Source organism: Anas platyrhynchos, chromosome 1, assembly GCF_047663525.1.
Source record: "Anas platyrhynchos isolate ZD024472 breed Pekin duck chromosome 1, IASCAAS_PekinDuck_T2T, whole genome shotgun sequence".
Classification (NCBI taxonomy): Eukaryota; Metazoa; Chordata; class Aves; order Anseriformes; family Anatidae; genus Anas; species Anas platyrhynchos.
Genome location: NC_092587.1, coordinates 162990013 through 163017246, shown reverse-complemented (window position 1 = coordinate 163017246; position 27234 = coordinate 162990013). Strand labels below are relative to the sequence as shown.

Genomic DNA, 27234 nt, shown 5'->3' with positions numbered 1-27234 from the left:
GTCATTGAAGTCATGTTTGCTGTCTCCAATCACTTCTATGTCTTCCATATGACATAATGTGGTTTCCAGGAGGATCTGCTCCATGATCTTACTGGTCACAGAAGTGAGGCTGACCAGTCTTGTAGTGTTCTCCTTTTCACCCTTTTCAAAAATGGGGTATTGTTTCCCCTTTTGCAGTCACTGGGGACTTCACCTGACTGCTATGACTTTTCAAATGTGATGGATAGTGACTTAGCAACTTCATCTGCCAGTACCCTCAGGACCCTGGGATATCTCAGTAGGTCCTGTGGATTTGTGAACATGTAGGTTCCTCACATGGTCTTGAACTTGATTTTCTCCTATGCGCCATAGGACTTCATTCCTTCAGACCCTTTTTATTATTCTTCACATGCCTAGCCAAGTTTAGCTCTATTTGTATGTTGTCTTTCCTGATTTCATCCCTATACTCCCAAGCCATATCCCTATAGTCTTCCGAGGATGTATGACCCTTCCTCCACTGCTAATACATTTTCTTATTGTGTTCTAGTTTGGTTAATAGGTCCTGACTCAGCCATGCTGGTCCTTGCCTGATTTCTTGCATGTTGTAATTGAGAGCTTTAGCGTCCTAAGAAAAATGTATTTTCTGCTTCTTTATTCCTGAGGGCAGTTTCCCAGGGGGTCCTCTCCATTATTCCTTTAAACAGTTGAAAGTTTACCTTCCTGAGCTTCAGGGTCCTGACTATACTTTTGCTTGGCCTACATCCCTCAAAATGTTGAATTCTACTAGGGCACAGTCACTGCAGACCAGGCTACCTCCAGTCTTGTGTTCTTCAATAAGTTCCTCTGCACTGGCAAGCAAAGGTCTAGTAACACTTCTCCTCTGGCTGTGCTTTCAATCATCTGGACTTTGATTAGAGGACTGGAGCACCTGTTGTACCATGACAGGCTGAGAGAGCTGGGCCTATTTATCCTGGAAAAGAGAAGACTGAGGGGAGACCTCATCAATGCATGTAAATATTTGAGGGGAGGGTGTTGAGAGGATGGAGCTGGTCTCTTTCCAGTTGTGCCCAGTGACAGGACTAGAGCCAACAGGCACAATGGGCACAGGAGATTCCAGCTGAATATGAGGGGGCACTTTACTGTGAGGGTGACCAAGCACTGGAACAAGTTGCCCAGAGAGGCTGAGGAGTCTCCTTCTCTGGAACCTCTCCTTCTCAAAACCTGCCTGGATGCCATCCTGCGCAATGTGCTCTACATGTATGTGATCCTGCTCTGCAGGGGGGTAGGACTGGATGATCTTCAGGGCAGATCTCCTTCTTCCAACCTTGTCCATTCTGTGATTCTGTGAATATGAAGTTATCTTCAACACTCTCAAGGAGTCTCCCAGGCTGTTCTCAGCTTTGTGCACCACTTTTCCAGCAGATGCCAGGGAGGTTGAAGTCCTGTAGCAGGATCAGTGTGGGTGAACATGATGCTTCCTGTAGTTGAAGAAAGAACTCTTCATCAACATCCTCCTCTTGATCAGGCAGTGTGTGGTAAATACCAACCAAGAAGTTTTACTTGTTGGCTTGATATCCAAATTTCACCCATAAGTTCTCAATCTGTGTGTGACTGTTTTTTAGAGACAGCTCTGTGCAATCAATCCTGTTGTTTTTGTTTGTTTGTTTTTTCATACAGGGCAACCTCCCACTACCTTTCCTTCCTTGCCCATCCATTCTGAACAGTTTATAGAAGCTGATTGCAGCACTCTAATCATGTGATTCATCCCACCACGTTTCATTGATAGAAATCAAATCATAGCTTTCCAGCTGGACAGTGGCTACCAGCTCCTCCTGTTTGTTACCCATGCTGTGTTTGTTAACACAGACATTTCCATTGGACTGTTTAACTTTTCTGGCAGAACCTTTCTGGAGGGCTGGGGAGCATTCCTCACTACTCTAGTAGGTGCATTCTTCTGCCTTGTAGCTTGCAAGTATACAAGTGTCATAGCTTTGAAACCCACTGCCCAAGTTCATTAGGTTAAAGCCCAATTTGCTAAGTCAACCAACCTGCCAGTGAAGATTCTTCTTCCTTTCCTAGTCAGGTTGATCCCATATCTCTCCAGTGATCTGTTTTTGTTGAGATGCGTTATGTGATCAGAGAATCCAAAGCCTTGGCTATAGCTGCATAGCCAGGTGTAAATCTGCATGAGTACAATTCTTCCCACACTCCTGTCTCTGGCAATATACAGGAGGCTGTCTCTTGGGCCCCCATCCCTTCACTTGTGCCCGCAAGTCTATGAAGTCCTGCTTTGTGTATCCTTTCCAGTTATAAATTCTGTCTGTGATTTTCTTTTCCACATTCCATGTGCAAACATTATGGTCAGCAGTATTATGAAAGTAGAAATTAAAATGTCATTGTCTTCATATTAAAAACCTTAAATCAGTGGAAGTTTATGGTGTTTTCAGCCCAAGCAGCTCTCTACAGGCCCTTTGAATATGTGAAAGGCAATCACCGAACTGCACTGTTTATGGTACAAATGCTTTTTCTACACAACTGCTTGAGTGATAGGCTTGAGGAAAATTTTAAAAAAGACCTGAAGGTGCCTGTGATGCTTATAAGGCCTCTAATACCAGCCTGAATGTGTTTCTTGGGCTGGTATTTGACACCCTCTGCTTTTTACATTCTGTTGGATTGTGTTTTTCAAAAATGATCCACTTATTTTTGAATCATTCATGTTGCAGAAGAGACCTGCAGAAGTCTGAAAATGAGTCAGAAAATACATTTTATACAGTAATTAAAATTACTATGTTATTTCCAATTCCATTCAGTTGTCTGAAAAAAATATCTAAAAAGTATCATTATGAAGTTTTCAAAATACTAATAATTCAAGGACGTTTACAGGCATTTCTGTAGCATTGCTGAGATTCTAACATTCATTTGAAGAGAAGCAGATCCAAACTACCTTTGAGTCCCATAACGTTATACTAATACTTAATAATTTATTTGTTAACACTGACAGACAATCCTGGATGCCTCCCCCTGTTTCAAGTAGTAAGACCACAACAGAAACAGTGGAAACCAAATTGTAAGTATTGATGAATGCTGGTTATTTCCTCTTGTAATTTTGGTGTAGAGTTTATTTCAGGAGGGAGCCAACAGATCAATTCTTTGGGGGGCATAGTATGCTAAGATGTCATGGGTAGAGAAAGCATCCCATGTCTAAATACTTGTTTGGGCTCTTAGATTGATGCTTGTCATTGACGGGTCTGAGTATGTGAAGTGCAAGTGATTTGAGGTTACATAAGTGCTCCCAAAATTTTCTACAATGCTGGTATGCTTTCTCTGATTTTACTTTGGACTGTTCCAGTTAGCTCTATACAAGACAAGTCTGCTATAGAGTAACTAGTCATAACAGGCAGGAATCTATTGGTGCCGTTTACTCAGACAGTCGGGCTAACTCTGAGCACTTTTGGTTAACAGTGTGGACATAACCTCACAAAACTGCTTAGTTAACTCCCAGTAAGGTGTCCAAGAAACAGTTTGGAAGAAAATCTCAAGATAAAGTTACTTGCATTTGAATGTTTAATGTTTATTTCTAAAATCACAGTTGTTTCTGGCATCTCAGACAGAAAGGGAAGACATTTCTTGTGTGCACATAGATAGCTCCTAGATGCCAAAGTTTATTTTATTTTAAGTCAGTGCTTAAAAGAAAAGTTTGTTATGTCAACTGTCATGAATTTATCTGGCTTCATTTGAATATCTTACTGTATCATGGTAATATTGAAAGCATGGGGTGTATCTTTACATGACACCTACCCATCTTCCAGTAAAATGTTGGGATTCCTTCTCAGAACTAATTATCCAATTACTCCGTTATTATACAGAGATGACCAAAACAAAGGCATATTCTTGATGAAATTTTCATTACCATTGCCATCATATAACAACAATGCCATCAAGGATACTTGGTTAAACAGTGATGGGCATTAAATGATTATTTTTTTTTATCTTTGAAAAATTCTTTGAAGATGTGTGAACTGTATGAAATTGCAATATTACCATAACTAATAATAGTCAGCAAAGAAGAACCATTTATATGCTTGTGAGTTTAAAGAAAAAAAAGTGTCATGCATAGATGCTAATAATAATTACAATTTTAAAAGGTCACTCTCAGTCTTAAAGACAGCTGGAGTGAAGACCTGTGCCTTTTCTTCAAATATGAGAATGGCCTGTCTTCAGGAAAGGAATTCAGCAATTAAATAAATTTTTTTTGGTCAGTTTATTTTTTAATTTGCTTTTCTGATTCTGAGACCTGATTCTAGCATGCTCTATTCAAGCATGACATGAACTTCTGTAGTGCTTTGCCTTAGTTCAAAACTGATTAAGAACACTTTACAGAACCCTTAAAAGAAATTGCAATTAAAGCTAAGAATATAAACAGATGACTGTAATTGATTTTTTTATTTTTTTTTTTGGCTGTGGAATATGTGCAGAAAACAAAACACTACTGATCAGAGTGATTTGCTGGAGAATTTTAATTGAAGAATGATTGTCTTACTAACATATAAAGAATATGATCAGAATTTAATATTATGCTACTTGGGTTAAACAAGTTATGTTCCACACTAAGAAACAAAACTGTAGTCTTGGAAACAAGGAAAAAGAAAATTAATTGCTGATGATCCAAAATCTTGTAAAGTGCTTCAGTAATGACATTTTGTTGCCTGTTTTCTGAAATATTTACTCTTCTTTCTCTACAGGACCCCTTCTTCAGAAAATTCAAAGGCTCCAACAAGGTATATCGTGGTTACTTTTCTTCTTAATAGATTTAGAAATGCAACACACCCCTGTGCACACTTTTTTATTTTTATTTATTTGATATAATGTATATACATTTAATTCAGACTGTGTAATTTATTGAGGATGGGGTGGGTTCTTCAGTAGCCAGCGTCCCAGAAGTGCATGAAAAAGATATCTTTCCTTGCAGAACTATAATTATTTTTGTATAGTTTAGAACAGTTAATTGGATCTTTATTGAAATTGAACAAAAAAAAAAAGTAAATTAAAAACTTTAAAAACTACTTTGCAATTTTAATTCCACAGTTGCACATGTTTTTAATGCAACTATTCCTTTATGCTAAACTGTTGTTTTAAAGTGAGAATGAAAAGAGGAATAGGAATAGGTAAGCAAAGTAAAGAAAATAGTAAATTAAATAGCCATATAAATGCAAAGGCTTGTAGTAAAAGGCATTAATATAAAACTAATTGATGTACTCATAAGCTTATTTGAGTGTCAGCAAAGGTTGCTCTAATTTTAGAAAATAAATTCATTAAATCCATTCATTAAAGAAAAGTACATTTCACATGGCCTAAATTAGGAAAAGATTACTTAACTAGCTTGTAATTTCATGGCTTGTGATTAAAGGAGCTACAAAACTTGTCACGGTTTAATTGCCATCCTAATAGAAAGATTGTCTAAAGAAGCATGGACTCTTATTTTCAATTGTATTGGCCACCTTCTTACTTTATTATCATTTCATAGTATTCCAGTAGTGACCAATCTAACTGGTCCCGTCAGACCAATCTGACACAAATAAATAAAAATAGGAAAATGCAAATATTTACTTTTTTTTTTTTTAATTGAGTATTTCACTTACTAAAACTTCAGTCTTTACTAGATAAATAAAATTTGTTTAGTATGTAGTAGAAAAGTAATTAAAAATTCCTTTATTACTAAAATAATTTTTGAACAGTAAAAAGACTCTATTACTACATCCATACTAGTAAAACAGCTGGTCTTGGCATATTCATTTTTGTACGTATAAATATGTATAAAGAATATAAATGAAAAAATTCTCAAAAAATCCAAATGCACTGTGGTTATGTTTGTTAAAAATATACATCTACAATGATAGCCCATATAAATGTTATAATGTGTTTCCAAATATCTGATGCATTGCTTCTTTTCACATTTTGTATTGTAGTGCTGCTTTTTCATCAGAACAAGTGACCCCTCAAGAAGTGACCCCTCAAGAATCAAAGACTGATGTGGAAGATAAATCTACAGCAAGGTAAATAGCAGACATATAGTGTGTGATAAATATGATTTTATTCATATTATTAATTTTTTTATTTCCATGTTTAATAGCTTTTTTTTTTAGACACAGACAAATGCAGCATTCCTCTATTCCTAACAAATGCCCTAGAAGTATAAACTTTGAGTTCTACCTTGCTAACTTACCTCAGATGTTTTCATTTTTTATTCTTCCATTGTGTCTAGCCTGCATCATAAAGAGTATAGATAGTTGCTGCAAAAGAATAGAAGCAGATGAATTGCAGTAATATGGATTATATAGTATATTTTCTTTGGGCTTCAATAAATTGTGGAAGCGGTAGGATCTTCACACAGTTATGTACATAAAAAGTCCAAATGAATGTACTCTAGTGTTAACATTTTAAATAGTAAAAAATAACATATACCATTTAGTGTGACAAACAAGTGTGTTTAAGCAGATGCATTTTTTTCTTGTGGTATGTTAGATGGCATATGTAGTAATGTATCTTGTAAATGTATCTGTGTGTAGAATATCTTGAAGACTATTGGTGGAAAAGACAGAAATGTTTTTTAACTGAAATTCCAGTAAACTGTAAGGTTCTCTACTAATGGAGATGACATATTTTTCAAAACAATCAGCAATAACCATCTGTGGTGGTTTTAGACTGATGGGCAACTAGGCTTCACCATGCTGCTCTCTCACTCCACCTCCTCAAAAGAACAAGGGGAGAAAATATGGTGAAAACAAGCTCGTGAGCTGAGATATTTTGACTTAAAAAATTTGTCTTCAACCATAATAAAGTGCCTGAACATGCAATTAAAAAGTGAATTAATTAGAAATAGATTTCTAGATATGCACCAATAATTATGGTAGCTCATATTTGCAGTTTTTAACTGGTAATGGTAAGCTGTTCAGGTACTAAAATGAGTTTAGATTAGCTAATTGGATTTCATTTGATTCACAGTGTATAGTTTTCTAAGGTCTGAAGTCACAGTCTGTATTATTTTGAATCATGTCCCCTCCCCTCAGTACATAAAAACAAGAAAAAATAGGTAAGAATAACATGCACAAGACATGTGACAGTGTAATCCCTAGGAAAAAAGCAATGCTTCAGTGAAACATTTTCCAGCCAACAACTGTGGGAAATCTTAGAGAATTAAGTATGCCACCGTATTAACTGGGGAAGTCACAGCCATTCACTTCTAAAAGCGTGTTAAAGTCTTACTTAATCCCCACTCTCAATCAGTCGACATTCATCATCCCCCGGTGGCTCTCATTACCATATCAAGCTTTGTATTGCTCTCCCTCCATTGGTGGAGAGCTGGAGGAATATTTGGTCTACAAGTTACTATGGTAACCTTGCGCTACAGCTATTTGTGTCAGTATGTAAACTATAAGTAGCCTGTAATCTTGGTGGGCAAAATTCCGCCCCCTCTACTCTTGTTATAATTCCTTCAGATTTGGCTGGTGTTTCAGATGTCAACCATCTGCTACTCATGTGTCAATTTCACAAAACTACAAATTTTGCTAAATTTATGCGAACCAAATATGCATTAAGCAGCTGTCAGCAGAAGTGCTTTTCTTCTATTAAAGATGCCATATAAATACTGTGCTTTTGGCAAAAATGATTGTGCCGCACAGGGAAAGTAAATAGTTACATGAAAAATATATGTAGTAATAGTGAAATTTATTAAAAGCAATCTTGCTTCCTTTAATTTAATATATTTTTACTTAGAATGGAGAGATTTTCAGGTCATGCATTTTAAATTTATTCTTAAATGTTTGTTTATCTTTTGTCAAGGATTCTGATGAAGATGTTAAAGGCATAATGGATTAATTTCAGTATAAAATAAATAGCAAATGGTAATTGGTTTTCTATCAAACTAGTCAGTGATACAAAGAAAAACTCCTGAAAGAGACTTACCTGAAAAGGATGTCAGATACTATATCTCTTTCGGCTAAGAGTTAAGCTTCTCTATGCAGTGTTCCATGCCAGGCCTGAGCCTGCTTCTATTCAAGTACAAAACAATTTCTCCATTGTTTTCAAATAGAACAGTTAGATGTAGTATCTGTCTTAAAACAATAACATATATAGAATATATGGAGGTATAATTAATAAGTGGACATCCACCTTTTGGATGCAGTTAACAGAATAGAATAGGTATCTCACCATTTTTAGGGCGTCTAACAGTATACATCTTGTTAACATACGTAAGTAGGCAAGAAGACAGTAGAAGCAAATATAACCCTGTCTAATAATTATTGTGTATTTTTTCAGAGTATAATAGGTTGTCCTCAAATAAGGTCTCTTGGTCTCTCTGTCTCTCTCTCTTTTTTTTTTTCTCTTTACTTACACTTTTTAGAGACTATATAAATGCATCAGCAGACCTGTAAAATGTTAAATGGTATGAAAGATATTTGTGTCACTCAAATGTTGGAAAGAAAGATACTAAAACAGGAGTCACATAAGCATACCCATAATTCAATAGTAATGACTACAGCCAGATCTGGCTTTGGCTACAATGACAATGTATTTCTTATGGTTAGGAGAAGTGGCTTAAAACTTTCAAAATTGTTTTTGATAGTAAAAATTAATAGTATTTTTGATGATACATTTTTGTATTTCAGTAAAAGGCAAAAACCTTAATTTACTTTCTAGTGACAGGGACCTTCTGCTTCCCCATTCTGACAGATCTGGCTTTGAATGGAGTGCTGATTTACAGCTTTTCTGCATGTTGATATAAATGATTTGCTGTTGCAGAACTTGTGTACTGAGACCCAAGCCCTTTATTCCTGACTGAAAAGTTAATGCAGTGTTTGCGGGGTCATACGTATTCTCCAAGCAAAACTGAATAAGTTCTTGTCCTTTCTTCAGTGATCTTTCCCAGTCTACCTTCTACAAAACATCCCGATCAACAGCTTCTTCCTCTTTATTTAACTTTGAAAACCTCAGGGCTAAACATTACACTGGTTTTGGCACAGTTTAAATTGGCTTTCACAGTTGACTGCAGAGCTCTTCGGTTCCTCAGCCTTTGGTCTGAATGAGGGCTCCTGGCACTGATTAGTGAGCATAGTGGTGTAGAAGGAAATGCATCCTGCCTCAGAATAAATGCCACTGTCTTCTCAAAGAACTTCTTTATTCTTTCTCATTTATACATGACTAAGTGTGATATGGAGACAGTAAAGCAGCCATAGATGGCAGATGAAAATTCAGACAGGCCCATGATGTTAACCTTTATTCAGCAAGGTACCTGACATGCTTAATATATTCTAGACTAAATCGTAGTTCAGATTTGGAAGGCTCACTTGGCAGCAATTTGTTTCTGTAACCCTAAACTGTCTTCTTCTGTTCTGACATTACTAGGTAAGGGCAGAAATGCCCTTAAGGTTTTAGCCAGATTTCATTAGTGCGGCCTTTACATATTCAGTCATGGCAGAGGGAACAGATGTAGATCAGATGCTTTGTAGGAGGTCAGCTGGGAAAGATCACTGAAGAAAGAAGAAGAAATAAAACTTGTTTGGTGTCATATTTAGAAAAGTCATTGCTGAACATAGAGATGGGGGCTTCTTGATGGTTAGCAGCAGTTTTTAGGAATCATGATCAATATTAAGACCAAGGGACTTCTTGCTCAATATAGCTCACCATGGCCTCTTGGCCTCAATTGACCAAAAGAGACAACAGTCAGCATGGTGTTAAGATCCTTGGGCAGCTGTTTTCTCCATCATACCTAACATTCAGCTGAGCATGATAGCAATAATGATGGTGGTAAGAGTATTTTGAATTCCCATGAATTTATAGGAAGCCATGCAATGTAGCTGCCATGAACTCAAAAGCAAATTCTATGCAACTCTTCCATGAGCATCATTATCTTCTTAGAAAAAGGGAGTCACCTCAGTATTTTTATAAGCCTGCTCATGGCTTGTAATCAGAAAAGAAATGGAGGTCTATTAAAAATCTTGTGTATGACTTCTTCAATATAAGCGTCTTGATTATTGAGGAAGAAGCTGATGATAGAGTGAGTAGATGTAAAACTTCATTGAGTATCCTGAGATTTGACACTAAGTGCCCCACCGATTACAGACATTGCAGCAAGTCTTGTGAAATTTGTATGCTCCTGTTTTCTCTTCCATGAAACTCCACCTACATTACTGGAGTCTTTATGTGAATTGTTTTTGTATCAGCAAAAAGGAATGATGAAATTATAAGTAATAAGGCAATAAATCTTTCAGGAATTAAGGAACACCTAGACCTAGAAATGGGCTTAGAAAGACCTACAGGATGAGTATACATCCACTGAATGAGTAGGGACTTGTGACATATTTTCCTGCCTTATACTCAGAGGATGCATAGTTCAAGAATATGGCCAGGTCTGTTTACAATTTATTTTCTCGCTGTCTTTCCCAGATGTGTCCAGGATCAACTTCAGTTTGGCCTTAGCGTAAGAACAGTCAGAATAATGTGATCAAAATTTTAAGATCTATTTTTGGATTATGTTTTTCTCCATTGCCTTCCAAATTTGCAAATACAAGTGTTAGAAAGGTTTGCATTGCTTTCATCAAACAATCAGTGACATTGCTAAAGCTCTTTTTTAGGCAATGATTCATACATTTCCTTTTTCTATGACATTTGGAACTTTATCTGAATGTTTTCAAGACCAATAAAGTATTAGCTGTGCTTGAATGTCAGGATGGGATTCACTTGCCTTTTCCTTTTTGATGGTGATCTGACTTGTCACCAGATAAACCAGAATTACAAAACCATTATCCACTGAAATAAGAGAGACTCACAAACATATCTGACAGAACAGAAGGACTGGAAAATATTAGAGCTTTATCTCAAGTGAACTGAGTTAGAACTCAAATGCAGAGTGAAAGTTATAGCAAAATATAGGCGACTCAGTTTCTCTGAGTTTTTAATACAGAGCATAAAAGGAAACAAATCATACTTGGTGGTTACATTATACATTAATTTTGATACCTTTAAATGTTTACCTACAGAATATGTCTATAGGTCTTTTATGCATTAAATCAAGAAAGACATGAGTAAAATGAGATAGCCAAAAGGAGAATTTTTGTGTAAGTGAAGAAACTTTTGCTAATACTGATTCATGGTCACAGATGTTAAGCTTTTGAAAATTAGCTAATTTTATGAGAGCTTGTTACACAATCCCTGAATAATTTCCCTTTTTATTTGTGTCTGAGAAGCACAGAGGTTCAAGATACGGCAGAATAGGAGTGTCTGGTTAAAGTAAGCCATAATTTTTGCATGCAGCCTGCTTTGACAGCTTTTTTTAAACCTCCTTTACTTATCTTTGCCAGCCTTTTATTCTGCTGGATTCTTCATTAGTTGTCAAATTTCTAATCCTATTTTACAAAAGGTGCTAGAGGCAAAATAAAAGGCAACAGCATGAGGCCCACAGTGGCCCAGTTGCACATAGGTTTTTCTGACCTTCAAAATAGGACTTTCGTGTAGATTCATATTGCTATTTTAGGCATTTTCTGCAAGGAAAAGTTAAAAGCAGAAAATACTTTTTTTTTCTTTTTTTCTTTCTTTCTTTCTTTCCCCCTCCCCCCCCCAGATATGGTTACTTACAAAGGGAAAAGTAAATGAATCAATAGAAATGTTCTCCATACTTCTGTGAAGATTACAAGCACAGCTAGGTCTTAATTTAAGGCTTAACATTTTTAGTTTATAATACATACATTAATTTTGTCAATACTTGATTTAACAAATCCTTTTGTATAAAATATGGCAAGAAAACCCTCTGGACTGCTATTCCAAGTCTTTTTTTAATGCAGAATACAAAATCATATATTTATTATCCTGAGTTGGGTGTTCCTAAAAAATTCCAGTCATGTTCTGAGGTTGTATTAAAATATTTCATCTTCTTGAATTTATGAACAAAGAATATAATCTCCTCCTGGCAGGCTGTCTGTCCTGCCTTATTCTCATCCATTTCTAAAAATACTCACCCCAGGCAGTATGTTTGTAGTGGTGTAATGGCTGTCTGAAAATACTGTGTTTGGGGGTGGCATGCTTCAGAAGGACCTTTGAAAAATGTCAGTATCTGTTACAAGCCACCTACCATATTTGAAAGATACTTCCTCAAGTTTGTCTAAATTGCTCTGTGTAATCCCAGAAGTTTTATGCTGTTGTTTTCCATCATGATCTATATCCTAAACTACTGTTGACAAACTTAAGAAGTATGAATTCAATTCAGCCAGCCTTGGACACCGATGTAGTTTTTTTTTTCAGATGACAGTTATACCTGAACTGGAAAGAATTCTCCACAGTGGCTTTTCACTGCATGTGATTTTCTGATGTTAAAGGAACTTCTTTAATATATGACCTTATAGGTTAGTCTGTTCCCTACATTAATACTTAATATCTCTTTTAGAATTGTTAATAAATCTAACACTTGTTTATGTGGTTCTATCAGCATTGATGTCCCATGTGTACTATTGCTAAAGTAAATGTCATTTTTCTAAGGACAGCTAGAGAGATTTAAAAAATCCCAGAAAGTATGCCCTATATCTAATCAGATAAATTCAGATTTACCCACTAATTCCTGCAATTAGCCCTATTTTATATTTTATCCTTTTATAAAGAATAGTTCTCAAACATTAACTTCAGTTGCTAACCTGCACTATCCTTGAACCAGTTGCCTGAAGTTCTATATCCTGTGACCTCTCCTTTGCACAAGTCAGCTACCTCAAGTCAAAGAACTTGCAAGATGTCAGCCCTGATTGCATGCCACAGTCATGCCAAGCATCTGTTGCATGAAGTTGAAAGTTAGAGAACTCTTGACAGTGCGATAAATTAATATCTTCTAAGGGTTATGTTTTATATAAGAAGTTTTCTACCTTGGGAACCATAAAGCATAGCTGAACAGGTCAGTCAGCATGTATTTTTGTGCTGAAAGCTGCAGCTGCAGTTATTTCTATTCACTTACTAGGCCTTCTCAGGGTTAGTATTCTATAAATCAGGCTGCTTGTTGTCAGGGTGTGCACATGCAGCCTAGACTTTTACTACTTTTGTTACAATTCCTTTGGACAGCAAGTAAAATCCTCCTTTCAAGCCAGTTAGTGCATTCTAATACTCCAAGTATTGAAAATAATGTAGGAGGAATTAAAAAATGTTGCTGGCTGCATAGTCATGATGGTTTGAAGTCTACAGAACAGGACTACCTCATCTATCCCTCACAGGGATTAATATGGCCAGGAAACACATTTCTAAAGTAATGATTCTGAAAGTATTGCAAGCATGTGAATATATTTTTGTTGTGATTTACAAAAAAGCAGTACATAAGGGGTGAACTATTTCAGATAAATTTTGTTGCTGTTGTTGTCACTGTTTGAAAACTCTGTAAAAAGTGAACAGAGTAATTTAAGGTAAAGCAAAGCTGAAGTTACCCAGGAAGAGAGTTAAAATACATATAAAATTTTTAAAAGATTGGGCTTATGGCTGATCTTGAGGTAGTTTCTGGCTTTACCATTGACAGAAAAATGTTAGCTACAAGAAGAAAGAGAATGTGATATAACTTGCCAGTGTTCTACAGTCAGTTTCTAGGGTACTATTAATTACATTATGCAGCTTTTGATACAAGACCATTATGACATTTTAATACTTCTCTCAAAGATTAATACAAAAAGTTCTTGTATTTGGGCCTTGTAGTAGGAACACATTTTCAGAAAATCATGGACTCATTCCGGTTGGAAAAGACCTCTAAGATCATCTGGTCCAACCTTTAACCTGGTAACTGACAAGTCCACCTCTAAACCATACTACTAAGTTTTGCCTCTAAGCATTTCTTGAGGACCTCCAGGGACTGTGATGCAACCACTTCCCTGGGCAGTCTATTTCAGTGCCACACAACCCTTTCAGTACAAAAATTTCTCCTAATATCAAATCTAAACCTCCCCGGCACAGCTTGAGGCCATTTCCCCTCATCTTACTACTTGGTGCTTGGGAGAAAAGCCCAACTCCCACCTCACTACAACCTCCTTTAAGGTAATTGTACAATAAGGTCTCCTCTGAGCCTTTTTTTCTCTAAGCTAAACAATCTCAACTCCCTCAGCCACTCCTCATAAGACTTGTTTTCTACTCTTCACCAGATTCGTTACCCTTCTTTGGACATGCTCCAGCACCTTGATGTCCTTCTTGTAGTGAGGGGCCCTAAATTTGTCTACAAAAATTTGATTTTTTATAGGAAGGTGTCTTCAATTAATTTATCTGATTCTAAAGAAAGAAGAATACCCAGGAGATATTAAAAAATACTAAACTGAAAATTGTAAAAAAGTGAATATATATATATAATTTGATTAAAAATGTAAAGTGTATCTATTTACTGAGCTAAGTCTTAAAAAAGCCCATTGGAATTTGGTTCCCCAAATGCCTGTATTCCCTGTATTCCTTTGAAAATCAAACACAAAAGCAGGGTGCTGTAGGGCACAGATTTGATACTGTCATAGCCTTTCTGTTGCTTAATGCTATGAGTCAGCAGAAGTAAGCAGAAAAGCTACTGACAACCCTGTTGAGTAAACAGCAACCATGACTGTCTGCTGAATGAACAGGAGCCTCAAATCTAATGATTTTTGTGTTTTTGGTGAATACACGACCCTAAGGCTGATAAATACTTAAGGGGTGCAAGGCACATAAAGATGATAATTGACATAGCTGCATCCACAAAGCTTCAGTAGACTTTATAGAAGACTTGAGATGCATATTTTAAAAACTTGTGAGAACGTAAGGGCATAGAGGATTCAGGAGACAAGTAATAATGTATATTTTATGCAAGCCAGACACATACACAGCTGAATGCTTAATAAAAACTGTAAAAATACAAGTGAGCAAAGTAACTATCTGAGGCCTTATTCATGACTTAACTACTCGTCTTACTATTGCCACCTCCAAATATTGAGGAAACAATATGTTTTCCAATACATCAAAGAAATATGAGGTTCTTGCATAACTTCATGACTCCATGTTCTGGAGAAAAACTCTGAAAAGCACGAAATCTGTGGTAAAGAGAATTTGCAAAACTCTGTAATATACAGGTTATTTATTCATGGCTGGTATGGAATTCTAGCTAATTAGCTGTAGATTCTCCATGCATTGAGCTGGTTTTGTCTCATTCATAAAGAAATAGATATCCTGATATCTAAGTGAACTCCAAAGCTGACCAACATGACTAAGAAGCAATTTGAAAGGTCTGTCTTTATCTTTCACTAAAATGCTGTTTCGTGACAGAACTGTTCAGAATGAAATGATTGATGACTACAAAGTTAAATTTAAGTCAGCCCCTATAGGGGAACATTGTAATATAATCATGAACATTGTTCTTTTCCTATTGCTGTCTTCTTAAGACAATTTTTTTTTTCTTCCAGACCATTATTTATTGTTGTTGCAAGTTAAGGTTACTAGATGGTAATTTCATAGGTAAAGTTGTTGGAAGTTTTTCAGTAGAGGGGTTTTCAGCTGAAAAATGCATTTTCATGGAAATTAGGTGTTTCACGGAAACATATTGACACCATTTAAATCCTTTGAAAGGAAATAAAGGCATTCAAGCATCACCCCATGTTTGGCTATGATACTATTAAATGTTCAATTAAAAAGTATGAAAGATATTGCCTTAAGTTTCTAATAGTTATATTACTTTATTGTATATATCTTTAATGTTGAAAAAGAGAAAAATAATTAACCAACAGGTTCTAATTTGAGAACAATTTTTTTTTCCCCTTAAATCAGATAATAATAACCTCTTTTCTATCTCTTTTATGAGAGTTCAATAATTGGTGGATGTAACTACTGCTCAGTGTCCTTCAGTTTAAACCTGCAATTTCTTGTGAGAGAGGAGAGTTTAATTGGGAAGGAGCAGGTCCAGACAGCCTACAAAATAGACTAAATGACTCTTAGACTGACTTTAAACAAAAAGAATTAGTCCACAATTACATTTCAGATAAGACAATGTTCAAACATATATCAGGAATATTTGGCTGATTTGGGATTCTGGTAAAGATGCTTATATCATAGCATATTAACAGACGGGCAGTCTTTGAAGTTGCCTATGATATGCTTAGCATGAATTATCTTTTTTGAGACAAGGTATAACTTGTTTCCGAAACCTAATTTGGTGCTTGTAGCAAGAGTGTGTGTTTATGTGCATACGGCTGATTCTATGAATATCATTGAATTACTAAAATGATGTGTGCTTTGAACTTCTTATCAGTTTAATTTCAGCTTTCATAAAGAATGTGTGAATTATCGTTTCTGTTTAAGTAATTTTAAATTGGCTAATTTTTAGTCAGCTGTACTAATTGTGATTTGATCTGTTTTTTGTTCTGTCTGTAAAGGAAACAAGATCCTGATGACCTCATTAAAGTGAATCCAAGGTCTTTCACAAGTGACAAAGAGTAAGTCTTCAAAGTTCTCAGGCCTTGATTTTCTAAGGCAGTGAGTAGTTTGTAATGATAAGAATGTCAGGAAAGGTAATGTTGAAAATATTTAAAATGTTCCTAGATATTATAAGTAAAATTTCTTATACAGAATTATATTAACATGAATATAAAAATACAGATGAATTAAATGACATGTGCACTGTCAGCTGAACAAGTGGTATCTGTGGCAAGCTTCCATACTTGCCTTACATGCTTTCTCATAAAACTATTACACAAATATCTTAATATAGTTACGGAAGGGGCATTGAGCACATTATTGTAGAAATCATGGATTATGAGTGTTGCCCCAACAGGGTGTAACAAAGCTTTTCAGTCAGTAAGGGAAGTAAGCTATAAAGAGCAGCTTGAAAGTATGCCTTTGAACAGCATGTCAGTTCAGTGTGTTTCAGGACAAATTTATTGTGGTCTGTAAGCAGCCCATCAGCATACAGAATGGAGAACTGCCCTGTACCAGTGCTATAAAAGCTATGGAGTATTATAATGTGCTAGTAAGAGCTATGTAATATTTCTCACATATAACACTAACATTGTGCAGATATCTTCATGAATGATTATCTAAACAGAAGCAGCACATAAATGTTGCCAAGATGTGATCATCTGTTTTGTAGTAGACAATATGACATATATGCATATACGTTATACATTTGTACACTTGGCAGCAAACTGTGAGTTGCATATGATTTTTTTTTTCAAATTTTAATTCACAGAGAATTTATTAGGACAGAGGCCAAGATTTTGAGATACTACTTACTTCTGGGAGACACCCAGAGTTTCAAGATTAATAATTCCATTATGAATTGAAATGGCCAACTATGTTATCAGCTTCATAGAGTTAACTGGGCCTTTTGCCTTCTCTCCCTTCATCTGCCTAAAGAGAATTAGGGTTTATTGTATCAGTTAGACTGTTTTTCATAGGTCAGTCCTTTCTCTAATTAATGGAACCAGTTTAAAGTCTGTTAAAAAACAAAAACAGAGGCAAAGGGGGCAAAGCTTACATCTAGTTTCATCATACTTCTGAAAAAAAAAAAAAAAGAAAATCTTTTCTTATGTGTGAACTTTGTGAGTCTCTGGATACTTAGTTTTCAGTACATGGACAGACATAATCAATGCTTTCATTGCTAACAGTGATGACACACACAGATAACTTCTTGTCATTCCAGAAGCAAAAACTATGTAGGTATTTGGACATATTTTTAGGTGTTGTCTTTAGAAGTATGATTGTTTTAGTCTAAATAACACTTTTATTGTGGTTAGGATGTTTGAACTGGAGTCTGTAATTTAATGCTGTATTATTTGGAAGGTCCATGTTTCTCCTTTACTATTTCCACTGGCAAAGAAGAGTTTTTAACTATTGCACTGATATGTTTAAACAAAACCTTCTGTATTTTCTTGTCTGTACTAGATAATAATTTTTGTTTAATTTTACAGATCTTTACCTTGCCAGTGGAAAATTGTTAATATATTTTCTAATTATAGTCAAGAACTTAAGTGTCTGCAAATGCTGAACATAAATGTAGCCAACAATTTAATTTTATCCTTTTAAATGTGTGTATAAATACATTCCTTTATTTTATTACACTTTACCTCTTCCCAGCTAGAGGGAATATTGTAACGCCTGTATTTGTTTGTTGTTTCAGAGGAAAGGATCTTGAGGATTTTGCTGAAATAAATGCTGCTTCTCAGAAAAATAGGAGGCAAGACTGTCATCTTTCCCTTACACTCTTGTAAAATGTATTTGGTTACATAATGGTATTAATAGGTTCTCTTCTATAAATATCATTAGGGGAGTAAAAATTAATACTTTGATTTCATCTAACTTTTTAAAATTCCCTATTAAATATAGGATAATAAAGATAAGTAATTCAATGTGGAGGACACTTAGTTTTTATATTATTGTAACTCTTAATAGTCAATGCAGGATCATATTTTTTTTTTTTAATTATAGACCATTTAATAAAAATATTATCATCAAATCGTTTTTTTCACAGCCAGTGAGTTACTAGTTACTGGTATAGATGTGGTCATATAGTGTCCTAGAGCATATATACAGACTGAAATAACAGTAAGAGGAATCTCTGCTGGATATATCAATAAAGCAGATAACGGTTTTGCAGCCATATCTATAGCTCACGGTACTGGTGCCTGTACTAAATGAAATTATGTTATCAAGTCAAAATAATATAGCCATAGTCCATTTACAAGATGTAGTCAGACTCTTCAGCTCTAGCATGGCAAGATGAGATGCAATGGTCATGAAATGCAACACAAGTGATTCAGACTGGATATAAGGCAGACAGTCCAGCAGTGGAACAGAGTGCCCAGAGAGGCTGTGCTATCGCCATCCTTGGAGACTTTCAGGGGTCAACTGGAAAAAGTCATGAGCAAGCTGGTCATAACTCAGTGCTACCCATGCCTTGAGCAAGAGGTTTAGAGACTTCCCAAGGTCCCATTCAACCTGAATTATACAATCCTATATAGGATTTAACTTAACAATTTTGAGTAGCTAGTCATACTTTTGTAGTGACACACTGGAAAGAAACTTGAAAAATACTGAGGTTTGAACTGATAACAATTTTTAACTAAAAATTTGTAATTTAAAACAATTTTAGTACGGAGTGTAGTGAGAAATCTTTGTTAAATGTATACTATCTTTTTCTTTAACATAAATGATTCAACTCATTTAATGTGTTTAAGTTGAATCAAATAATTTGATTAATTCTGAGGTGTTTCTGACTTCCACAGGAATGAGGACCGTGGTGATCTCACTGTAGTAAAGTCTGCTGATGACCAAAGCAAAAAGGGGTGAGACTCAATTCACAATTCTCTCTAAATTTTTAAGACCTAATATCAAGAGTTGTAGTTTAGTGTGGTACCTGAAAATGCTAATTCTCATACAAACCAGAAGAATTTGCATAACTTGAGTAAGATATCTATATTATTTCTAAAATGTGCCTAATTAACCAAGTATAGCAATATAACTGCATGCGTTCTGATAACAATAATGAATAACTCAAACCTATTATCTCTTGTAGTGAGGGAAAATGAAGATCCACATAAGTATTTTTGTACTTATCTAGGTATTTTGTGAACTCAGCCATTAGCTTCTCAAAGAAACATAAGTAAATGCATTCATAGTTTTTAAAAAATGCTACTGGCTTGTCAACTAATGTGAAGCTAGTATTATGTTTTCAGGTACCAGTAACATGGTATTTGAGTCTTCCATTTATTTTTATATCTAAATAATGAAGAAAAACGGCTACACGAGTACATTTTTTTTTTTTTATATATATATAAGTATTTTTATCCTAGCAGTCCCTCTTGACAGTATGACCAGAGAAACATTTACTGAAAAGGTACAGTGAATGAGTTTCTCTTTTAGTTCTGAAAAGAAGCCTGCCAGATTAGGACTAAAGCACAATAGAGGGTGCTGCTTCATGCAGCATGCTATGCATATAAAACAGTGACCAGCACTAAGCGAGGTTCATTTAGCAAAGCTTCAGAGCTTGGCAAGCTCACTGAAATAAATCAAGCTGCAGACCAAACATTCAGAGTTAAGGTTTATAATCATCAAGTTGTTTCAGAATATAACCTTTGGCAGAACCAAACAAGAGCAGCCTTTGTCTGAGCTGCTTGGTAAAATCAAGAAAATTATTAGCGCTTACTACTTAAATCCTATAATTTGTCTGACAAAGTTTATTCTTATGTTTGATTGCATATCACGTTTATGGCATGAAAAACTGCAGGAGACAAGATTTCTTCTGCTTGTATCATAATCCTGCTTGTACAAATAAGAGTTTATGTGTCTGTTTAGCTCGTCATTTCAAATAAAAACATCACTGTAGTATATATAGGGGGAAAAATTGCCCATTGCTGACTTGGAACTAAAATTCAATAAAAACGATAAAACATTACAGACTATGTCTAAGAACATGCAGAATGTTATCAACCATTGAAACGTTACCATACAGCAGAAGACATCATTGGGAACTTCAAGGAAAATAGGGTTCAATTTAAGTTAAGTTTCTGATATGAATTTATCTACCAACATAAACTGGAAAGCTTAAAATTATAGGTCTGATTCTGTTACTTTTCAGAAGCAACAATTTAACAACAATAAGAAAAAGATAAATTTATTATACCTGCTGTTACTAGCACAAACTTCTACATTTATAGATGTAAGTGTAACTAAAAGCTATGTAGCTGAAAAGAATTTTTAAAGCCTTTGTTTTCTTGTCACTTTTTTTTAGGATAACTAAGAAAACATATGAAAATCGTCCAAGCGCTCCAAATAATCTCCCAGAGAAAAGCTACTCCAGCAACAGTGAAAGAAAGATCAGGTACTGTGGACAATGAATTGAGAACCATAACATCTAAAGTGCCACTTCTTAAAAAAAAATTACAAAAAAAGAAAAATAAAAATAAATAAAAAAAAAAAAAGAGAAGCCATCTTTAACAAAGAAATTTCAGGGCAATCTCACACTGATCTCCAGAATCATGCCCAACCCCCTTCCAAATTCTTCCAAATTCTGCTTCCAGAATTCCATGAATAGAAGCCCACAAAGCATATCTGTAGTGCACAGGGTGGGCAGGGCAAGACATATCCTGTGTAGCTCTAGAAATGTAGCTGGGGCATGAAATCTTATGAGCAGTTAAGCCAGCATTCTTATATAATCAATAGAACAAAGTTATTTCCAGCACGTTACTCGGATGCTAGGTTCACCATGGGGTAGGAGGGCTTGTTTCTTTTCCAGACTATAAGACAAGCATTATGTTCTTCAGGTGCCTTGTGAAATTCCTAAAGCTATATGGGATGAATCTGAATCCATGTACCTACCTCTCTCACCCCAATCACTGAAGCTGTGATTGGGGCATTTCTGACTTTTTAACTGGGTACAAACTATTTTTAAAACCCTCTCTCTTGTAGTACTCTTACTTTATGTGGACTCTGTCCCTAGAAACACACATATTGCAAATCTGAGTGAAAAAAAATGTGATATAGGGATAGTTAACAGAACTGACTAAACACTAGGTCTCTTGCTAAGGGGAAATCATTGGATGTTCACCTGAGGAGATGCTTTCTGTCTGATGAGCAAATCCAGGTTTGCTACTTTATTATTGAATAACAAGAATATTATGATTTATAAAACAAAAATAAAACATTATTTACATTTTTCACTACATCTGCAATTTTAATGTGTTTATGGTGTGGCATAGTAATCAAATATGACAAATATACATTATAAAAGACAAATAAGTGGAAAAGTATACCTGGGTTGTGTAACACCTTATACATGCATGTTTTCGGTCTGTTATGCTTTCCCTGAAAATAGGTATGTTCTGCAAATATACAGTTATTAAAAAAAATCCCAACATTACTGAATATTAAACTAGCATAATATGAAATGTAATAATTGCCATATACCTTATGAATTTCTGGAGAAATAGGATAATTAAATCAGCTCAGAAACGTTCAAAACATGTATGACAAGATGGCTTCTTCAGCTGTCACATACTTGCTCATCCCTTCCATGCCAAACAAAACTGACAGTTCAGTAGCTAGACCTGGGGCTGTTAAAAAAGGAAGAATTAAATGGTAGCTAAATTCAGTGTATTCCATCCTAATCTGTATATAAGGAACAATACAGTTATTGTAGGGAACACAAATAACACATTGAACAGCCTGTATTTTAAAGACCCTCATTCTACTTCTAGGGACATATTGTAATTTTGTTTGGCTGTTTGACAGCTCTTTGAGGACTAGCAAAAGAAAAAAAAAAAAAACAAACAAAAAACATGACATACAACCATTTCCTGATATGTATCACTTAGGCTGGGATGTGAGCACAGGCAAGGCCAATACAATAGTGTAGAATTCACTTAGTGGGCTTGTGGATTTCATTTTTGAAATACTGAGGAATCGTACAACAAAACGCAGTCTAAAGACACTTCATGTCTAACTTACTTTTTTTTTTATGTGATATGTATTTCTCGATGGTTGGGAAAATAAAAAAAGTAAGAAGGAAATAAATCACTAAGCATGATGATTTTTTTACAAGCATGTTACATGTTTAATTGTCATACTGTCAGTGTAGTGAAGCCTTTAAAATAAAAGTACTATTTAGTAATTGTTATGTACTCACTACTTCATAGCAAATCATCACATCGTGCCTATGAAGAAAATATAACTGGAAATACCATCAAAACTGTTTACTCTACTTCTGATCGGTAAGTACACATTAATAACGTTATATGGTGTCAAAGGGCACAGACATTTTACATAAGCTTTCAGGTGTTCAGACAAAAGAGAGCAGTGGAAGTCATCATTAGGCTAGTCAGGCAGCTTTTCATACAAAGCTCTCTTTCAGTGGGATCTTGCCATCAAATCATTACCACAATTTGGCAGCCTAATATTATGTTAGGCTTGTCAGAGCTGACATTTAAAATATCTAAAACAATAGCCAGTGCCTTAAGTGGTAGAGTTGGCTTTGTGATTATGTAGGTTTCTGTCTTTTATACCTTCTTACTCCACAAAATTTCCTTCCGTTATGAAAACAAAATTTTGTTTGTGGTGACCAAATTTAAGCCCAGATGTAGGGGAATAGGTTCACATGATAATGTTGTTAAAAACTTGATGTTTTCACAGTGGTTAATGCATTCCCAAACATAGAAACATATTTGCTCAAATCAGTAGTATCTTATCTCTTGGGGAAAAAAAAAAGTAAATATGCTTGCTATTTTCAGTTCAGATACTTTGGACATTCCCATTGCTTGGAAACATACAGAAACATAAAAACTTGTATTCTTGCCAATGTAAGTATAAGGAACTCTGGGAATGATTAAGGAATGAGTACAATGGTTTATCATGGACTGGAAAAGAGCAAGACCAGTTAATTTTATAGTGCAAAAACAGCACCAACACCAATCTAGAGAAAGTACAGATTGATGTCATATGAGGATGCAAAAAGAAATGAGGGGAAAAAAAAAAAAGTATAATTCTTATGAATGCCAGCTGGGCTGTTTTATGCATATGTTCCCTATAGCTGCCTTGAAAGTAGGCTTTCTGTCTGCAGTACAATAAATAAAAAATGTTTCCAGGCACTTCTGCAGCATAGAGGAAAATTCTATACCAGACTGAGTGAATGATAGCAATTTAAGTTCAACTACCAATTTACTTTTGCAATTAAAATATTCTAATCGTTACCCTCCTCTTCATCCCCATTTAACATACATGCTCCTAGACATTCAGCAGTTTAGTACAGTTTCTGTTTGTACTCTCTTTAGTACAGTCTCACTGTTTGAAATAATTCTGTTCACCAAAGAAAATGATTCTTTCTCTCAAGGTATTGTTGCTATTTGGCAATTATGTTCATTGATTGGCCCATCACGGGGGCATGTATATTACACATCAACTAGAATGGAGGAAATACAGGTGTGACTCTTTTACATTTATGGCCATTGTACATTGTACTAATGTCTTTCCCACATAATGCACTAAGCTTATCAATTTTATCCTTGAGATTTCAGTGGTAGTTCTTTTTCTGACAGTTGATTTTATATTATATACACAGGAGTATAATTGGAAAAGATATATGTACATACTGCAGGAAGCCCTTGGGCATAGATGCCAAAATGATCTTAGATGCCTTGCAAATTTGCTGTCATTCGACTTGCTTCAAGGTAAGATTTCACCTGCTACTAAGAAATAAAACTTAAATGTAATACCTGCATTATAAACAGATTTCTTAGGCCTTCCCCACCTGGAAGAAGAGGAAGGCTTGCACACTGGAGGAGAAGATTAATCCAGGAAATACTAGTCTCTAGTCTCTCTCTTCCCTCCCCAGTACTTTCTTCTCTCTCTCCCTGCCTCCCCTTTCTTTCTCTTACAACCACAAGGATAAAGGATGCAGCAGGACATAACCAGAATGTCATACACATTTATAAGCCTTCAGTTATATATACTTCCAGTCTGATATAGTGAATTATATCCTACTTACTGTTTCATCATACTGTAATTTTTATTTATTTTTTTCTTCTTTTCTATGAAGTTGCGTGGATTTACTTGATTGCGTGACTTCTGAAATCATGGTTTTGTGGGAAAGCCATACTCAAAGGCATTAGTAAGAGGTATTTAACATAAGTAGCAGGGGTGAAATCATTTTACCCATTGGGATCAGAGTATTGGTTAAAATTGTGTTGCTATGGATAGTTCATGCTATAGGATAAATTAATCTTGGTTCTGCTTGCATCTCCATGTGCAGTTTGTTACTGTAACAAAGAAAACTCAGGGAAATCACCTCAGTAGCATAGTTTATTTTCTGCCCAGTCTCCCATGGCCCCAGGGATGGGGCATCCACAGCTTCTTTGGGCAGCCTGTTCCAGTGCCTCACCACACACATTCCCAGCTCTCTCAGCCTTTCTTCATAGGAGAGGTGCTCCAGCCCTCTGAGCATCTTTGTATCCCTCCTTTGGACCCAATCTGACAGGTCCACATCCTTCTTGTGCTGGGGGCCCTAGACCTGGATGCAGCACTCCAAGTGGGGCCTTGTGAGAGCAGAGCAGAGGGGATGGTCTTTGGATCTGCTGGCCTCTTCTCTGTTGATGCAACCAGGATGCAGTTGGCCTTCCTGGCTGCAAGCACACACTGCTGGCTCCTGTCTAGCTCAAAACTGTTCTTATAAGTAAATACAGACTCAGGTTTGCTTTTATTCTTTTTAGATGGATGAATCCACATAAAGAAGAATGGGCCTTTTTTATGCAGTTAGGAGTGTTAACATCTTCTGTTGGTACTGGCTGAGCTATTGTTTAAATATTTCAGATTATTTCTTAGATGGTATTCTTTTTGCTACTATTCCCAAATGGCAATGTGTCTGGCCAGCAAAATTCAGCTTAAGTTTTGTGTAACCACATGCTTATGAAAGCATTGACGGAAAATTAAACAACTAATGTAGGTCTGTGGTTCATGCTTACAGTTATGCACTTAGCTAAGTAGTGCAATACCTCATTATTAATATTCATTTAGCATCTTATGAATACCATATCCATTAGAGATTTGCAGTTGAAAGAACTTTACAAGGTCTTTATTTCTTTGTAAAGGTATATGGCAAAAGTTTGGTGAGCAAATAATGTAAGTTCTAGGGTGTTTTTCTATATAAAAATGCTAGTTGATCTTGGTTATCAAAGCTCTGAAAATATTCCTGTCATCTGTTTTGGTGATTTATGAAAGAAAACATAAAAGGAGAAGAGACAGCAGAGTTTTTTGCAGTACCTTAATACCAGAAGATTATTTAGAAAAGGCATAGTAAAACATAATTCTGTAATACTGAAAAAAAAAGATTAAAAAATAAAAAAAGTGTGATCTCTTGTGCTCTAACATATCAGTCAAACTACATTTCAATTTCATGCTAGCCCTGATGAGCATAGGAAAAATACAATAATTGCATGTTGTCTGGATCCTGGATCTGATAGTTCACATTTTATTTTTGTCCATAATGTTGACATTAAACAATTTCTTTACTCATTTAGCTGCAAAGGCAGGTTATGGATAAGACTGTTTATTTTTTATTTTAATAAAGATGCTCAGTTGAAATTTATCTGAATAGACAGCCATTGTGAAAATTATGGAAAAACATACAACCCTCTTGGATGGGTGAATATTTGTTTACTGAACAGAGCTGTAAAAGTAATGCTCATTTTCATTTATCAGTGAATAAAATATCCAAAGAAACCAGAATTTGCCATTCACTCATTCAATCAGGAAAAACAAACAAACAAACAAACAGACAAAAAACCACAACTGCTCTGGTGGTCAAAATTCTGTTCTGTAAGTAGAATTCCTTTGCTATTTGATACACCATAAGATTTTCTTGTGAACTTGGCAAGTTAGCATCTGTGTTTATCTGTGCAGTTTCATATATGAAAAAGGGAAAATACTTCTGTATCTCAAAAGTTAGCTTTTCCATAAATTTATTACAGCGATCTTTGGAATCTACAGTAATGGGTAACATATTTTATGGTTAAGATAAGTTATTATAAAACAGTTTGAAATAAGATTTCCTAAAGATGATGGATGTTTAAGTCTGATTGTGCTCCCTTTAATCAATGAAAAAAAAAAAAAAAAAAAGACCTTGACAGGGTGAATCATCATATTTTAGAATAAATTTCTATCCTAACAGAGAAATTACCCTCTGGAAATGTCTGGGGGAGAGGATTTGGTAAATAGAACATAGGGAACCAGCTGAGACAGATATCTAACTAGATGTCTAGTTTAGTGTTCATGAAACCTATTTTTTCAAAGTTCAGATTTGACAATATAGCAGTTCTCATAACCCCTATTCTTGTCTGGGTATGTTTACTTCCTGAAAGACAGCAAGCTGGGAATGAATAGTGAAGGGTTTTATTTTAATTTTTCTTTTTACTTTTACTTGTGCATTGAAGTGTGAAGTATGCAAAAGACCACTGGAAGATTTGAAAGCAGGAGACAGCATTTGGATTTACAGACAAACTGTGCATTGTGAGCCTTGCTATTCCAAAGTTAAAGGTAAGATGCCAGATATATCATATTGAACATAAGGAAAAAAGCATAAAGAACTTCATTCAAATAACTTCAATATATTACAATGCAACTACTGCTTTCACTTTTATCTGTGTACACAAATCTTTTCAAAGTATTTAATTCAGAATTGCTTAACTGAGTTGCTTATGATTATATACAAGCCCAGGTTCTAGAAACAATAATTATTCTGTAACTGTGAGTGAGATG

The 27234-nt window shown here is 35.3% G+C and overlaps 1 protein-coding gene across 2 annotated transcripts in view; it reads left to right on the top strand.

Annotated features, from left to right (window-relative positions):
• Positions 1–27234, top strand: part of SCEL (sciellin) — a 73519-nt gene that overhangs the window by 43715 nt on the left and 2570 nt on the right. For both annotated transcript variants that reach the window (XM_072032482.1, XM_072032483.1), the window contains 10 exons: positions 2981–3046; positions 4722–4757; positions 5946–6032; positions 16371–16430; positions 18113–18169; positions 19218–19277; positions 20723–20812; positions 22626–22700; positions 24044–24152; positions 26910–27012. In XM_072032482.1, the coding sequence (XP_071888583.1) occupies positions 2981–3046; positions 4722–4757; positions 5946–6032; positions 16371–16430; positions 18113–18169; positions 19218–19277; positions 20723–20812; positions 22626–22700; positions 24044–24152; positions 26910–27012 (743 nt within the window). The remainder of the gene's footprint in view (positions 1–2980; positions 3047–4721; positions 4758–5945; positions 6033–16370; positions 16431–18112; positions 18170–19217; positions 19278–20722; positions 20813–22625; positions 22701–24043; positions 24153–26909; positions 27013–27234) is intronic.